Source organism: Cryptomeria japonica, chromosome 7, assembly GCF_030272615.1.
Source record: "Cryptomeria japonica chromosome 7, Sugi_1.0, whole genome shotgun sequence".
Lineage (NCBI taxonomy): Eukaryota > Viridiplantae > Streptophyta > Pinopsida > Cupressales > Cupressaceae > Cryptomeria > Cryptomeria japonica.
In genome coordinates this window covers 322,196,779-322,213,233 of record NC_081411.1, presented here as the reverse complement: position 1 = coordinate 322,213,233, position 16,455 = coordinate 322,196,779, and the positions used below count along the sequence as shown (strand labels likewise).

The following is a 16,455-nucleotide window of genomic DNA, read 5'->3' as shown; positions in this document are numbered from 1 at the left end:
CTTAAGTTTAATCTAACCTTACTAATGTTTATAAATCTCAATTTATGACAAACCATCTCTCATAAAATATGATTACTCAACACTCCTCACAATTAAATGATTCATAATGATGGTGAAGTCACATACCTTCTCAAATGTTACATTGAATGATTCAACTTTAACATGCATTTCAAAAAGGCAACTTACTATGTACAATATAACTGTTCAAAAACAAATAAACTCTACTATCTAAAATCTTTGGACATCTTCTATTGTTGATCTATAATAGAGGATAGACTTATCTAATGAATACCCAAATGGTGCATGCAATCAATTTAATCAACGTCATAGATTTTCCTAACTTGTAACGCGAACTCTAGAACTCGATCAGCAGGCGGAAGGGCTTTCTTGACACTGTCCCTCTCCATACATCTCTTAACCCACGCATCAAGCAATGGATATTCACTCTCAAATGGTATCTTGAAATTCCCAATACTCTCATAAGCATGGAACCAAGAGGCAAAGGAAATGAGGGCGATATCCAGGAACCCAAAATCCTTTCCACCGAAGAAAGGCAGGGATCCCTCTGCGGATATCTCTTTCAATGCGCCCTCTAAAAATTGAAGACTTTCCAACATGTCATGCTTGGCTTCTTCAAGAGCCTCATCTTTCGACTTAACTATACGAACTCCCGAGTCAAAAAACTATAAACCCATAAAATTATTGTCAGACAACAATCCCATGAAATGGCGAAGACAACGCACCAAAAAAACCCATCCCAAACTTCAACCGCTAAAAATTGCTCAAAAAATATAATTAAAAGTTTATAAATCCTTATAGTAACAAGGATAAGGGAATTCCTTACCTTCTTATCTGCGAAGTCAGCCCAAAAGCGAGCAATGGCACGGTCGTATGGCTTAGAGGGTAAAAGCGGCTTTGAATCCCAGGTCTCGTCAATGTACTGAAGAATAATGAGAGACTCGCATATGGGCTTGCCATTGTGGATGAGGACAGGTACTTTCTTGTATACGGGATTCATTTGCAAGAGGAGGTCGCTCTTCTTTGCTAGCAGGTTCTCTTCTTGGTATTCATATTTCACACCTTTCTCTTCAAGACCAATCAAAACGCGCATGGTAAAGGCACTGATCGATGAGCTGAGTACCTTCACATGCTCCATCTGGAGCACAATCAAAACCCAAAACTTAAATTTCACAGAGGGGTAGATCTCACCAAAAAACTTAAATTTCAACAGCTTCAGATAATCAAACACAAAACCCAAACTTCAAACACCTGAAGGTTTTTTTTGTTGATCTTCTGATCAAATATCATGCATGCACCGTAGGAAGATGTATATATGAAAACAAATGTTGGTAAATTTAAGGGCAGGGATTGTGGGCCATCCCGAGGATAAGTCATATTGATCAAGTTGGTGAAGCAGCCATGAGCTTCCTGAGTCCCGAGTCCTCTTGGCTGCTAGTGCTGTTCGTCGTGCTGGTTTAAGTCTTTACCTACTATGAGCACTAATTAATTTTCGCTGCATATTTTAGCCTGTTGAAAGGAAATTTGGTCAGATTGACTAACTACAGAATAATATTATCCTGCAGTTTAATTAGTACAAATTCATGGGTGGCAACTCTAAGAACGATTCTGGGCTAGCGTTAGTCGTTGTGCTGGCGTAGCCTCTTATCTGTTGAAATGCAGAGTCAAATTTGGTTGCTATTAAAAAATATTATGTAGTGATTTTTTTAGGTGAATCTAATTATATAATTTTTGTGATGGGGTGGTAATATAATATAAAATGTATAAAGTTGAATGGTTCTTTTATATGTTTTGTTGAAGTTAACTAAATGATTATTTTATTTAGTTGATTGACTTTATTTAATATATTTCAATTAAGTAATAATTTTATTGTGTAATTAGTCTTCTTTGTTCTTCTCACACCTAATAAAATAGAAACAATTTTAAAATTTAATTATCCCATTTTCCTATTCACGTGATTAATTTATTTAGTTGATCGACTTTATTTAATATATTTCAATTAAGTAATAATTTTATTGTTTAACTAGTCTTCTTTGTCTTGTGATACTTAATTAAATAGAAATAATTTTAATATTTTATTATCTTATTTTTTATTTTACATGACTAAAATAATTATTTTATTTTTTAATTATGATTTTATTTTCTTGACTAAATTTCAAAAATAAAGAGGTCTTAAATGCACTTGTCTCCCACATTTCATATGGTTGTAACAATTTAATTTTTTTGTAAGTACATTCTAACCTTTCATTTTCAAACAACCTCCATTGTAAGACTTCATCCTCTACTCAATCTTACGAAATTTTTCTCATTCTTCACTCACCATAGATCTTCTTATTACACTTCCATTGTCCATTGTCTTTCCCAAACATTTAGAAATTGAAATAGCACCTTTTACATTTGATTTATTATATTTTATTCTCACTATATTTTATCAAAAAACATAATTTTTTTATGAGACCATCCACATCTCAATCATCATTGGAGATCTCACTTGTAAAATAAAGTTTATGATAATATTTGTTTTATTATTATTTTCTTAAATTCTACTTGCATACTCTATTTGAAGTTCATAGTAGTTTAGAGTGGAGAGCTTTTTATTGCATTTTTTCCTACATGCATTTCTAGACTATTAGTAACATTTGAGTGACTCTATTGGAGGCTCTATTTGTTGTCTAACTTAATTTTTTGTTTATTTCTAGCTAAATTGATTTTAAGGTTTCTTACATCAGTTTAAGTGGTTTTGGTGACTAATTTTTTATATGGTTTTGGTGACTAATTTTTTATAGAGGCTTTGGGGAAAATTACAATAATGTTTGGTTTTGGTGATTAATTTTTTATAGGAGCTTTGGAAAAAATTACAATAATGTTTGGAGTAGCAGCTAATAGACAAATTTTGACATATAACATCATATCTTTTTCTTAGTGTTTTTTTTTACTTTTTTTGTTAGATTTTTTAATTTTTGGTAGTCCAAAATTATATATGAACATATGGACTCCATATGGCTATATTGACAATACTATATGGACTATACTGCATTTTGTTAAATATACCCACTTTCACAATTTTTAGCATATGTATATTGTATATCACAGTATTTTATTTTTCAATTGTGTACATAACCTCTAGATATATACACAATCTTAGGGTTTCAACAATATATATAAAACATATAGAACCTTCAGGGTTTTGAATATATATGGCATATATACACACAACATGGATAACGATATCTACATAGTTGAAAAAGGGTAGTTACCTAGGGTAGTGTTCTTAGATCTACATATTAGTTTAATGTATTAGCATTTTAATTTGCACATATATGTTAGAAGTTTATATATGTAAATACTATATCGGATAAAATTTAAATGGAACGATACAACTCTAAAATGAACTTAAACATGCAACTAACTACCTCTAATATGATTATGTAAAACAAAACCAAAGAAAATGATAAAAAAATTCATTGAAGATGGTTGACTTCAAAAGAGATTCATAAATAAAATTTCACTTAAAATCTACAAACAACATACAAAATCAAATTATAATATTATGAATTTCCAAAACAATATATAAAATTTAATTATAAAGCATTATTTAATCTTGAAAACAACATACCTCTAATACATATATATTAAACATTGAATGAGAAAATTGAATGATTCAACTGTAAAATACATTTAAGCATACCCCTAACTACCTATAATATAATTGTTCAACATTAGCATCTTTTAAGTCCTTGGACATATTGTATTCCTCATCTACTACAAAGCATAGACTCATGTAACGAATCCCCACATGTTGAATGCTTACATGAACAATCAACTTAATTACTTAAAATTTTCCTCTTAACTTGCAATGCATATTCTAGAACTCGATCAAAAGACGGGAGGGCTTTCTTTACACTGTCTCTCTCCATACACCTCTAACCCATGCATTAAGCAATAGATATTCACTTTCAAATGGTATCTTGAAATTCGCAATAGTTTCAAAAGCATAGGGAATGAAGACAATATCTAGGAACCCAAAATCCTTTCCACTGAAGAAAGGCAAAGATTCCTCTGCTGACATCTCTTTCAATGCACCTTCTAAAAATTGAAAGTTCACCAAAATGTCACGTTTGGCCTCCTCCTGGGCCTCGTCTTTCAACTTCACTATACGAGCTACCGAGTCATAAAACTGCAGCCACATAGATTTTTGTTAGAATACATTAAAAAACTTCAATGCCAATACCAACGTCGAGAACACAATAATGCCTTACCCTCTTATCTATGAAATCTGCCCAGAAGCGGGCAAGGGCACGATCATATGGCGTGGAGGGTAGATATGGCTTTGAATCCCAAGCCTCATTAACGTACTGAAGAATTATAAGAGACTCGCATATAGGCTGCCCATTGTGGATAAGGACAGGAATTTTCTTGTGCACAGGATTCATTTGCAGAAGGACGTCACATTTATTGGAGAGCACCTCTTCTTGATATTCATATTTCACGCCTTTTTCTTCAAGACCAATCAAGACACGCATACCATAAGGACTGGGCCACGTAGTGAGTACCTTCACCCGATCCATCCCAACCATGCCCAGATCACCACATTCAGAACCTGCAGATAATCTCACACAAAATCCAATGTTTAAACAGCGGTAGATGATGACAAACAAAAAGTAAACTTCACACACAAACAGAAAGTTGAAAAATCTATAACCTTTTTTGGTTTCTCTTACAATCATAGGGGAAGGAGTGTATGGGAGATATGTGGCTATTTTGGTTTCAAAACGGATCTTTTGTACAACATGATAGCAACATGTTAGTCAATTGTAGCCATTTATTGTAAAATCGACGGAGTAAAACGCGCGTGTTAGTCAATCTGTACTGCCGTTTTGGAGCCATAATAGATGCGTCCTAGTCGTGGTGTTGGCATAAACCCTTACGTTAGATGAATAGTAGTTAAAAGTGGCCATCTATTCTGGCTCCAAAACGGTACTACGGATTGACTAACACGCGTGTTAGTCATGCGTTTTACACCATCAATTTTGCAATAAATGGTTGCGATTGACTAACACATCGCTATCACGTTGTACGGAAAGTCTATTTTTGAGCCAGAATAGCTTCGGCCCACGCATCTATTCTGGCTCCAAAATGACAAGTATGGATTGACTAATACGTGTGTTAGTCGCACGTTTTACACCGTCGATTTTGTAATAAATGGTTACAATTGACTAACACGTCACTATCACGCTATATGAAAAGTCTGTTTTGGAGCCAGAATAGCTTTGGCCCATGCATCTATTTTGGCTCCAAAATGGCAAGTTCGGATTGACTAACATGCATGTTAGTCACGCGTTTTACATCGTAGATTTTGCAATAAATGGTTGTGATTGACTAACAAGTTGTTATCACCCTGTATGAAAAGTTTGTTTTGGAGCCAGAATAGCTTCGACCCACGCATCTCCAAAACAGACTTTTCGTACAACGTGATAGCGATGTGTTAGTCAATCGCAACCGTTTATTACAAAATCGACAGTGTAAAATGCATGACTAATACGCATGTTAGTCAATCCATACTACCATTTTGAAACAAGAGAGTCATATTCAATTGGTACGTGCCAGTGTTATCTATAGTAGTGTTATTTATAGTAGGTGTCATGAAATTAGATTGAACTGAACGACAATGAAACAGAGCTTATTTTGAGGAGTTAAATTGGTAGAGTATGTATGTACGCGATTGACAGGAGGTAGCAATAAAGAGGACGTGCAGCCAAACACGTAGAGTGCGACGATGACAGGCCGTGTTTATACTGGAAACGACGTGAAGGAGTGCGAAAAAATGCCAGAGGTGGATCCCACTTCTATTTATAATATTTTGGCATATTTTAAACTTTGATTTATAATATTATTGCTTCTTATTTTATATTGATTTAATAATGTAAAATTAAATATAGATTAATTTAGTTTTTAGATATAGATTTAATTTTTAAATTTATAAATTCAAAGTAAATCATAGATTTGAACTAATTTTATTTTAATTAATCATTAGGTGTAAAATTAAATACAAAGAAATTTAATATTATGTCAAGATAGTATATACAAACATAAAATTCAATTGATTAAATTATCATTTAGAATCTAGGATATATTAAAGAATCATCTAATAAAAAAGAAATATATAATATATTAGTAATTAACATTAGCATGACATCAATACTTACGCATGACTATATACTTCTTTTGATATCTTTTCATGTCTTCTATCATTCATCCAAAAGTGTTAAATTAGAGGCAATTATTTGATCAAAAGAGATCCTTGACTAAAAAAGTCTTAAAGGTATTCTAAACATTGCAATCATTTATTATACATCTAGACATGTTAGGTCAGGAATAAGTTTAAAGTATTAAACTTGTGAGATCCAATTTGAAGATACATATCAATTTTACATACTTGGTTCAAACGTCTAAGTATGAAAAAGGATTGAAAGTCAAAGACAATGATTTTAGTTGTCTAATGTGTGCTATTTGATATAATCCAAGACTCTAATATAGTGACTAATCAGTTGATAACATTTGTCACAATCAACTCACACATGTAGCGGAGTTGGCTTGGACCATGGATTGCTCCATATTGGTATCAGTTTCGACTTTGAGCCTTGGAATTACCTGATGCACCAAGCTTGCAGGTGGCTTGGTACATCTCTAGGGGATTAGTCTCCTCCCAACTTGCCCCATTTCGGAACCTCAACTTGACAATATGTAAGTGCAAGGTAAGGCAAGTTGGGTATTGAGTTAGGTCGCGAGGATACCCATGTGGTTACCAAAAAAAAACATCTATTAGAGTCAATAACAAATCTAGAGCCAAGTATCTTTATTTAAATTTATTATTGAAAGAATTAATGGATATATTTCTATAGCATAATAAATATCAATTGTAGTGTGTAGGTTGCACTCATTTGTTTTCTCATATCACTTTTATATAAAACATTAATATTATTATATCATCATGTTTTTTCTTTTACATTTTAGTTAACCAGCTTATCGTTTAGCTCAAGGGTTTACTCCTCCAAATAAGGTTGTAGATCTATATAATTTATAAGAATCTATTTCTCATTTTAGATTTGAATACAAATTAACCCACCATTCAATAATGTATTTGACATCTACACACTAATGCATGTTTATTTACTACATTATTTCAAGATATTTTTTCATGCATCCTTATGAGCCATCATTTCAAAATTGTCTTGATGAATATATCAAGTATTATAAGATATTTTAATGCTTTATTGATCCCTGTCGTTTGATCTTTGATGACATACTATCTGATTCTATCTAGACTCTTCTATTTCATTGATTATGTTGGATCCTTTGAACCAATTCTAAAGGAAGTAGGAGAAAAATTAAAATCAAATAACATTGTCATTAATAGTCTAACAGTCATGATGGTCAAACAATTGACAACATCAATCACACTAGATATCAGATTAGGAGCTAACAACATCTAAGTAATTTATAAATTTATATAATCATTTATGTATACAATTTTATAGCATTATCAATCTCAATCCTAAACTCTAGGTTACTTTTATTTACTTTGTTATTGATTTTCTACAAATTACCAAATGTCTATTTCAATTTTTTCCTTTACATTCACCAAAATTAAGTAATCTTACACCCCAATAGTTTGTTGCATCTAGATTATTGCTCTAAATCTAATCTAATTTTTAATAATATACTCTCATTTTAGATTTTGTTACAATTTGGATGCACCATTTATTTTTTTAAAGTACTATACTTTGATTAGGGTTTTGGCTTTCATAATTGAATATATATTTATATGTACCCACTCACCTTTATTTACTTAATGTATTGCCACTAGATTACTTGTCATGTATCCTAGGAGAATTTATTTCAAAATCACCTCCTTGCATGCATGCATGCATGCATGCATACATACATACATACATACATACATACATACATACATACATACATACATACATACATACATACATACATTACATCCTTATTTCACATTTGTGTTTCTTCGGCAACTTTTAGATCTAGTTGGGCGAATGCAAACACTGAGACTGTTATCAATCAGGCAATGTAAAGTGTTTCACAAGCTAATGTGCCAGATGCATATACCATCAACGGACTCCCTGGACTTATGTATAACTGCTCTACCAACGGTGAGAGTGGGCAATTAAAATAGATAAACTATAAATAGACTGGTCGCTATTGTTTAAATTTAAATGTAACAAAGGTCTTCTGTGTGATGGAGATACATTCAGGCTCAAAGTGATCCCTGGGAAAACTTACCTACTTCGTATAGTTAATGTTGCGCTCACTGTTGACTTGTTTTTTGGAATCGTCAATCATACATTGATTGTGGTAGAACCGGACGCTGTGTATGTCAAGCCTTTTCAAGCCAATGTTATTCTGATCACTCCTGGTCAGACTACAAACGTCCTCTTGACAGCTATGTCTCAGCCACCCAATGCCACATTCCTCATGTTAGCAGGCCCTTTCGCTACATGAATGTTAGATTTATCAAACACTTGTGAATGGTGGATGGTGGGTCAGCCTTAAATCTTACATATTATGCAACATATTAAGTCTAGAGAATGTTAGTCAATTTTGAGTGTAACATTTTTAAGCGTAGAAGTATATTCTTAGTGTGACCATATACATTAAGCAACATATTAAACCTAGAAAATGTCAGTCAATTCTAAATGTTTTAACATTTTTAAGCCTAAAAGTCTAAACTTAGTATGTGATGTTTAAGCCATTCCTGAATGTTGCTGAAAATGGTTGTTACCACGCCCTTGATTGTTGTAGTATTGACTTGCTTATTTATTCCTTTCACATTGGCTTGAATTACTCCTTCCACCTCTGGCATAACCTCTTCCTCTGAAACTAGACCTTCCTCTTCCTTTGCCAGATGATTCTTGAGACTTGAAAGCATTCTCAAAATAAGTGTTGCTATTTCTTCATTATTGACTCATGTGATAACAAATATCCCATTAATTCATCCATTGATAACTGTGCCAAATCTGTTACAATTATTGAATCAAATTAGCTAGGCAAACTCTTTTTTTCTATAATCTTTTATTCTAACATTTCTTGTCCATTAGATCTTAATTGATTCACAACATTCATAACATAATAACTTGACTCATAAATTGGTCTACAGACTTTGAATCACTAACTTGTAAGTTCTCAAAGATAACAACTTTGAAATTGTTTGTACCCTGATATACAGTTTCTAAGACTTCCAAAGCCCTTTTGGATGTTTTTGCTACTAGAATCTTAAGAAAGATTGATTCTTCCACAACTTGCTGAATAAAACTTAAAGCTCTTTCATTTTTTTTCTATTTTCCTTAAGTTCATCTTTTAGTTTTTTGTTAATGCTAGAAATGTAACCTGATCATGTGGTTCTCTATATCCATTTTCTCTTGAAATAAGATTTTATTTTTATTGTCCAAAAGTCATAATTTTTACCTATGAAAATGGGGATTTGGAGCTGGGAAAGATTAATATTGCTTGATGCCATTGTCTGCCTTTTAATCGGCCACAGCGATCGGGATCTCCTCTTGGTGGTTGCAATACTACGATCAGCTTCCTTAACTTCAAATTATAACAACTTCAATAAAAGACAACAATTTCCTTCTGCAAAGCAGTTTTAAACCAACGTTATCTCAGCTTATTGAAATACCTCAAGATTATACAAACCTCTAACCTTTGGCTCTGATACCAATTTTGAAAACAGAGAGCAGAAAGTTTGCTACGGCAAAACAAAAAGACAAAGAAACATTTTATTGACTTCGACGGATAATTAAAAAAAAATCCTTACACCACACCTCAAATAAATAGAGGTTTACACAAAATCCAGAAACTTCCAGAACAGCAACGACGAAAAGAGGGGGACCTTAAAAAAGCTCAAAAAGGTCACAAATAAATGCTAGAGGAATAGTGGGGAAAAATAGAGAGGAATCTGCAGACTATATTTAGTATGTAATTGACAGAATAATGTAGAAATTAAAGACATTCTTCCAACACTAACGAATAGCTACATGTTGCATGCTTAACTGAACAATCAACTTAATCAGTTAAAAAGCTCCTCCTGAATTGCAATACATACATCTTGACGCTGTCCCTCTCCATACATCTTTTAACCCATCCATTAAGCAATGGATATTCACTTTCAAATGGTATCTTGAAATTCCCAATAATTTCAAAAGCATGGAACCAAGAAGCATAGGGAATGAAGGTAATATCTAGGAACCCAAAATCCATTCCACCGAAGAAAAGCAAGGATCCCCTTGCCGACATCTCTTTCAATGCACCGTCTAATAATTGAAATCTCTCCAACATGCCACGTTTTGCCTACTCCTGAGCCTCATCTTTCAACATCATTATACGAACTACCGAGTCATAAAACTACAACCGCAGAAGATTTTTGTTAGAATGCATTGAAAAACTTCTATGCCAATACCATGGAGAACACGATAATGGCTTACCCTCTTATCTATGAAATCTGCCCAGAAACGGGCAAGAGCACGATCACATGGCGTGGAGGGTAGAAGTCGCTTTGAATCCCAAGCCTCATCAATGTACTGAGGATTTATATGTGACTCGGTTATAGGCTGGCTATTGTGGATCAAGACAGGTATTTTCTAGTGCACAGGATTCAGTTGCAAGAGGAGGTCACTTTTATTAGAAAGTACCTCTTCTTGATATTCATATTTCACGCCTTTCTCTTCTAGACCAATCAAGACGCGATTGCCAAAGGGACTGACCCATGTGGTGAGTACCATCACTTGGTCCATCTCAAGCATGCCCAAGATCCGAAAATCTACAATCTGTAGATAATCTCACAGAAAAACCAAAGTTAAAACAAGGGTAGATAATCACACACGAAGCCTAAAGTTCAAACACAAAACTGAAAGTTGAAAAAACTGCAGGTTTTTGTTGTTGATCTTACAATCACAAGGGAGGGAGTGTAGGTAGATATATATATATATATAAGAAAACCAATGTCACTAAAATTAGAGGATATCGATTCTAGGCTAGCGCTAGGCGTTATGTTGGCGTAGACCCTTACGTAAGATGGACATTAGTTAATTGTCCCTGCATATTTTTGCGTATTCAAAGCATGGAAGGTCGAATTCAGTGTTAGAAATAGATGTCATGAAATTCGACTGAACTGAACAACAATGAAACAGAGCTCATTTTGAGGAGTTAAATTGGCAGAGTATGTTTGTACGAGATTGCGATGAGGCAGCGATAAAGACAAGAGCGGCCAAATACGTAGATTGCGAGAATAACAGCCTCTGTTTGTATTGGAAACCACGTGGAGAGCAAAAGGATCTGAGAGATGGAGCCCACGCCTACTTTGTAAACTCCAATTCTACATATAATGCAGATTTCGGGTCATATTTTTTTTTGGGGGTTGGAAGGTTTTCTATTAAATTCAAAAATATATATATATATATATATAATAATAATAAGATATACATATTTAAAGAGATCATCCTTTTCTTAAGATTATTTAGATGTTTAAAGTTGTAATAGTGAATCTATTTATTTTCATTTGTTTTCACTCATTTTGATATCTAATTTTATTTTAAGATATTATATATAAAGATAATACTTAATTTATTGAATTGTCATTTAAGATTTAGCACATATTAAAGAATCATCTAATAAAAGAGAAAAATATATTAGTGAACAAACTTACCTTACACGTCAAGGGTTTACTCCTTTCACATTACGTTTATAGAAATATATAATTTATAAGCTCATGTATTTCTCAAGTTAAATTTGAATTTAATTTGATCCCACCATTCAATACATTTTCTTATTATATTTGGATTAAGGTTTGGCTTTCATTATTAGATTTATTTGACACCTATAAACCCACCCATGTTTGTAAGCTACATTATTTTTAGAATATTTTTCAAACATCCTTATGATCCTTTGTTTCAAAATTATCTCCATCCATATATCAAGTACTATAGGATATTTGTATGCTTCATTAATTTCTATCCTTTGATCTTTGATGATATAGTATCCTTAATTGATTATGCTTGATTTTCCACGAGTGAGTTGCATTTATTTATATTTAGATTCTCCACTTGCATGGACCTTGTTAGATAATTTTCATCAATCCTTAAGTACCAAAATAATTAGAAGAAAATAACAATGATTTTAATGGTCTAATATTGTTATCTGAAAAAATCCAAGGATTTATATAATGGCTAATCAATTTATAACATCTATAATAATCAACATTGGATCTAGAGCTAAGAAGATCTATTGTTATTTATTAATTTTGATTTTATTGCATAATCAATCTTAGCTCTAATATCCAGGTAACATTTATTTATATTTTTCATTACCTTTTCTACAAACCATACATATGAATATTTTGGATTGTCTTTTACATTCAATACAATTTTGTAATCTTGCACAACCAATAGTTTTTTCCATCTACTTAATTCTCTAATTTCTAATCATATATCCCTCATTTTGGATTTGATTACAATTTAGATGCACCATTTATTGTGCTATTATATTTAGATTAGGGTTTGGGCTTTCAGATTTGGATACATATTTGTATCTACCTACCTATATTTATTACTTAGTGTATTATTAATAAATCACATGTAATGCATCTTGAGAGCATTTATTTCCAAATTACATCCATGCATATATCAATTATTATAATATATCTACATGATTCATTGTATCATGCTTGTTGATTTGTAAATGATATTACATCCTTATTTTATATTTTTGTTAATTCATGTTCAATTAATAAGTTACTTTTATGTCTATGTAGATTCTCCTCTTTATTAGACCTTATAAGTTCTATTCTATTCATCATAAAGGGTTTTTTAATTTTGTTATATAAAATTCACAATAATTGCACTTTTCTAGAATGATAATGATTCCACCCTAGTTGTAATGATATATTTAGAGATAATTCCTTGTGTCATGAGGTTACACTGCCAAGAAAAAAATCTAGGCAAGGATGGGTACCCATTTTGGGATGGGGGCCCAAGCCTGAACATGCATATAATAAAAAATGAGCGCCCTTTATGGTTTAGATTCCAAAATTAAACACATAATCGTTATGAATGTCATCTAGGAATGGATAACCATTTTCAAAAAGTAGTTATTTCTTTAAAATGCTCTAAAAACTCTTTTTTTCTAAAATGGTAATCAGACTTATAGTCTAACAAAAAACATGAATGAGAACCCATATTTCATAAAATTCTAGTGTGTGATTTTCCACCTTCCACCTCCACTTGCCAAAATATTAGCTTGTAAAGACCTCCAAGTAGGGTGTTGGATTTTTCATTGTATGCTTTAGTATTTTTTGTTGAACACCCAACAGGACTGAAAGGGGGGTTGAGTCAGTTTGGAACTTCAAAAATAGTTATTAATAAAATTATTCAATATCAATACTTTAACTATCAACACATCAAAGTGAAACACATGCATGAACATCAAATATAAGTGGAAAAACCAAACAGGGAAAAACCATAGTGAGAATCTAACTCACAATATGAATAATAATGTTTACAACATTTTAGGCTTGTAGACAAAGAGCACCAACACCTAGAGAAATTGTAAAAATAAGGAGCACTACCTTAGGCAAGATACAAAAGGACTTGTGTAGCAAAATAACACTTCTTTGGGACAAGATACAAATCATTTCCGAAGGACTCACTGTCCAACAACGAATGAAATAGCTGAATTAAAATTGAGAAGTATTATCCTGGTCATGAAATTGTCCTTAAATAGTAATCAAGCAACCAATAACATGGAAAACATCTCTGATGATCTCGACTATGACAACACTCTATCTAGTAGAATATATCAGCTTCAAAGTTCTTCCCAAACTAACTTTCACATCACCACAAACTCAAATCTTCTTGCAAATCATTTGCATACAATTCTCATACAATTTGCCTCTCATCCATACTTAATTCATCCTTCAACACATCTTATATATGAGATACAATATTTAAATCCTAAACAAGGGCTGGCCAAGACAATATTACATAAAATAAGCCACCTGGGCCAAAAAATACTTAATTGGTCCACTTTAGGAGAAAAAGGGAACCACAACATATCATGATACATCATCCCAAGAACAATCTTACAATTTGCACATGCTAGCACATATTCCAAAGGACGTTACAAAATATAACACATGTAGATATAATCAGTCAGTTGGCCATATAATCACTTTCAATGCAAAATACTCCATGTGGATCTACATAAACCAAAGTGAGACCCAAATAATCACCTCAAAAAATCTTCCAACATATATCCAAACCAAAATAACATGATACACTAAACCGTAATACAAATAACATCATATTTAGAGAGCACCAAAAACATTCCGGACCACCCTGAATATAGGATGACACAACCAACACTAAAAGAGTATCCAGACCAAACTCTATCCAAATAACCAAGGTCTTACAAAGAATATTTGGACCCATATCCATTTGGTTAACTAGGTTTGACACTAGTGACAACCATAAAAGCTCATGCTTCTAACAATATCCCCTTTTGTCATTGATGGCAACACCAATAATGAATAAACTAACAGTCATCAATATCAATGAAAAATATAATAATCTTACAAGTCTCTCTCATAATCTCACAACAACTCTCTTCCCATTTGACAACAAAGACAAAGGGTGCATAAACAAAAACATATTTAAGACTCACACCATTGCTCCCCTGAGAGAAGAAACAACACCAATATAGGAACAAAGATAATCACTAAGTCTCCCCGTTGAAAGATTCATCACCAAAACTGCATCTAGTTGGAAGAAGGAGGGGCAATAACCCCTAACTTCTATTTGAGATACTCAAAAGTATCCTTTTCCAAACCCTTTATAAAAATATCTGCTATCTTCTCTAATGGAGAAATGCATTCTAGTCTAGAACTTCTTTTTTAATAACCTTCTCTCTCAAGAAATGACAACAAATTGAAATGTGTTTAGTCTTTGAATGCATAAATGAATTCTTTGAATTGTTTATAGCATTGGTATTATCACACATAATAGGAATAGCTTCATCATAAAAAACTTTTATATCCTTAAGAGCTTGTTTCATCCATAAAACTTGAGTACAACAAGATGTTGTGGTGATATATTCATCTTCAATAGTAGATAATGATGCAAATTCTTGTTTCTTACTCATCCATGAAACCAATCTATCTCGAAAAAAAAACACTCCACAACTTGTACTCTTCTTTTTTTTCAACAATACTTCCGGTCCAAATAGCATCTGTTTATTCTTTCAACATGAAATCTATTGGTATTTTGAGTTTGTTGGTATTTTGCATAAAGATTGCATTAATGATATGTTTTCATTGATGTCAATTGAACCAGTAATGGTATTCATGTTATTGTTGATATTGTTGTTTTTTATATTGGCTAGTAACTGGTAAGAAGAGCTTTGTAGAAGATGTTGTAAACTAGTATGTAAAGTTTGTGAGTTGAACTGGTGAACTAGTGTATAGGGTTAAATTTTTCTATGTAATGCAACTGGTAAACCCTATTAGCTATTAAACCCTAACCAATCAAGTTTGATGGTTTATTATCTGATAAGTGGTAATGATGGAGACACGTGTGATCATTGAATGAGGATATGATCAAATTAATTTAGCGCATTTTGTTTTTTGTCTAGGGAAGGAGAAAAGTGGATTGTATCTATTGCACAACGCGTGATGAGTTACAAAGTCCGATGAAGCAATGATCATGGAGTGGTTGGAATTTTCTTGAAGAATGTGAAGAGATTGTCATGAATTATAATGGTCAAGATTGTACCAACTTTTTTGTAATCTCGATAATGAGAATTAGGTTTTTGTTGTGTTACTGACCTAATTGATTTCTATTTAAGGTCGATGAAGTTGTTTGAAAAAGTTGTTGGCAAGATTGATGAAAACCTATTGAGTGTGTAGTTGCCTAACGAGTGAATGGATCTGCACTTTGAGTGAAAGTAGATTGAAGCTTCAAAGGATTTGATCAAGCAAATGTAGTGCTACTCAGACAAATCAAGAAAACTTGTTGTTTTCTAACAATTATAGCAAAAGTGAAATCCCTTAACCGGGTAAGCTCTAACAACCTTGATTACTCATTGTAGTCACATAAATTTGTCCACTTAATTAAATGAATAGTTAAAATTTATTTGATTATTTAACCATCAATCAATAATTAATTAAATTAATATATTTAATTAATTCATCTTAACCCTCTTCTCCTATTAATTAAATAAATTATTCAATTTATTTGATTTAATTCACTTAACCAAATTCAGACCATTAATTAAATAAATAAATCATATTTATTTAATTAAATCTTTTCTCACATTTAAATAAATTAATATTTATTTAAATTCCCCCAAAATCCCATCTCT

The 16,455-nt window shown here is 32.3% G+C and overlaps 1 protein-coding gene across 1 annotated transcript; it reads right to left on the bottom strand.

Annotated features, from left to right (window-relative positions):
- Nucleotides 1-259: 259 nt before the first annotated feature.
- On the bottom strand, nt 260-1,278 carry LOC131051615 (probable glutathione S-transferase parC). Its single transcript, XM_057986186.2, has 2 exons — nt 845-1,278; nt 260-683 (listed from the first exon to the last, which is right to left on the bottom strand). The coding sequence occupies exons 1-2, from the start codon at nt 1,154-1,156 to the stop codon at nt 315-317; spliced, it is 681 nt and encodes a 226-aa protein (XP_057842169.1). The 5' UTR covers nt 1,157-1,278; the 3' UTR covers nt 260-314.
- Nucleotides 1,279-16,455: the final 15,177 nt, after the last annotated feature.

What these genes read in the sequence shown, in the direction of transcription:
- LOC131051615 (XM_057986186.2), bottom strand. Translation starts at nt 1,156, where the DNA reads ATGGAGCATGTGAAGGTACTCAGCTCATCGATCAGTGCCTTTACCATG. An exon ending in CTGACTTCGCAGATAAGAAG is followed by an intron (nt 684 to 844) that starts GTAAGGAATTCC and finishes ATGGGTTTATAG; the next exon opens with TTTTTTGACTCGGGAGTTCG.